Source organism: Aquarana catesbeiana, linkage group LG13, assembly GCF_042186555.1.
Source record: "Aquarana catesbeiana isolate 2022-GZ linkage group LG13, ASM4218655v1, whole genome shotgun sequence".
Lineage (NCBI taxonomy): Eukaryota > Metazoa > Chordata > Amphibia > Anura > Ranidae > Aquarana > Aquarana catesbeiana.
Window position 1 is genome coordinate 169,471,404 of NC_133336.1, and position 1,847 is coordinate 169,473,250.

The following is a 1,847-nucleotide window of genomic DNA, read 5'->3' on the forward strand; positions in this document are numbered from 1 at the left end:
TTCATAAATTTGAATATTTGTAAGTTCGTAAATATTCGAAATTTCGAAAATCTGAAAACCCAAAAATTAAAAAATCTGAAATAATAACTAACTAATAATAACTTAACCATTACTAACTATTAAATTATAGGTATTGGAATTTCCTTTCAAATTTGGCTGTTAGTGAACGTAACAAATACAAATTTATCCGAAGTTACGAATTATCCGAAATAAGGAATGCTGTATCTAAACAAATGGAACGCTATGAATTAATAATAATAATAAATAACAATAATAATAATAATAATAATAATATTAATAATAAAAAAACTTTTTATTATTATTATTATTATTTATTAATTTGTTTCATTCAATTTGCTTAGATGCGGCATTCATTATTTTGGATAATTCGTAACTTCAGATAAATTTTGTATTGCTTATGTAAAATATGTAAAAAGCCAAATTTGAAAAAAAATTCAATACCTATAATTTAATAGTTAGTTAGTATTCTTTCAAATTTTTATTTTTTTTTTCTTATTTTCGGATTTTCGATTTTACGAATTTTTGAATTTTTGAATTTGCTTTTTTACGAACTATAATCATAATGAATGATCCAAAAAACGAAAAAAAAAAGAATGAAACTAAAACAAATAATTTTTTCGGCAGTGCACATGTCTAAAATTTGCTACTAAACAAGCTGTAGAAAGCTGTTTTGACGTCACTGTTTCTTAAGGTATAAATGAATGGATTTAATGTTGGTGTGAACACTAAGTAAACAAGAGCAAAATATTTGTCATATTGGTTACCACTTGGTTGGAGGTACACAATAATACATGTCACAAAGAAGAGACTGGCTACAGTGAGATGAGATGTGCATGTGAGAAATGCTTTATGCATGCCCTCTTCACTTTTAATTTTTGAGACTGTAATGATGATATGAGTGTAGATGCATATGATGATGATGAAGGGCAGAAGTATGACAAAAACAGCTGCTACGTTTGTAACCAAATTACTTAAAAAAGGATCTGAACATGACAAATTATGCAGTGGGGCCATATCACAAAAAAAATGATCAAGCTCGTTGGGACCACAAAATTCAAGACAGGCTGTGAATAAGGTGGTGATACCAGCAAGGAAAAATCCAGCAATCCATGGAAGTATTGCAAGCGTTATTTTTATTTGGCTCATGATGCTGGTATAAAGCAAGGGACTGTGTATAGCCAAGTGTCTATCATAAGCCATAACTGTAAGGAGATAGCATTCTACTATTCCAGTTGAATTACCAACATACAATTGTGCAAAGCAACCTACAAAGGAAATCCCATGTTCAGATGTAATTAGAATATCTAAAAGTTTGGGAACAATAACTGAAACAAATATGACTTCCAAAATAGCAAAATCACTGATAAAAAAATACATCGGTTTATGAAGAGAAGAGCTTCTCGTAACTAGGAAAATAATCATCAGATTTCCAGCAAGGCATGTATTGTACATTATTAGAACTAAAACAAAAAGCAAAAACTGGAAGTGCTGGAGATTTGTGAAAGCCAATAGTATAAATTCTTTTATATTGGTTGAGTTATCTTGCTTCATTTGGTATTCCAGGCAAACCTGTAACTGACATAAAAAGAAATTACTATTATTCAGAGGTCATGAAAACAATTTTCCAATATATATACAGTATACTGTGTATTATAATATAATAGCCAAAATCCATAAAAAAAATAAAATAAAAATCCCTAAAATGTCTAGTCAAAACATTTAAATAGATAGATAAAGATAAAACACATATAATATAATGGTGACCATCCAAAAAGTCCATACTTGTATAATAATGCGTGAGATTACACATGAATTGACACTCAGAA

General features: G+C 28.6%; 1 protein-coding gene across 1 annotated transcript; it reads right to left on the minus strand.

Moving 5' to 3' along the window:
- Positions 1-654: 654 nt before the first annotated feature.
- LOC141116596 (olfactory receptor 5P68-like) lies at positions 655-1,572 on the minus strand. The gene has a single exon (XM_073608988.1). It carries the CDS (start codon positions 1,570-1,572, stop codon positions 655-657), a length of 918 nt encoding a protein of 305 aa, XP_073465089.1.
- Positions 1,573-1,847: the final 275 nt, after the last annotated feature.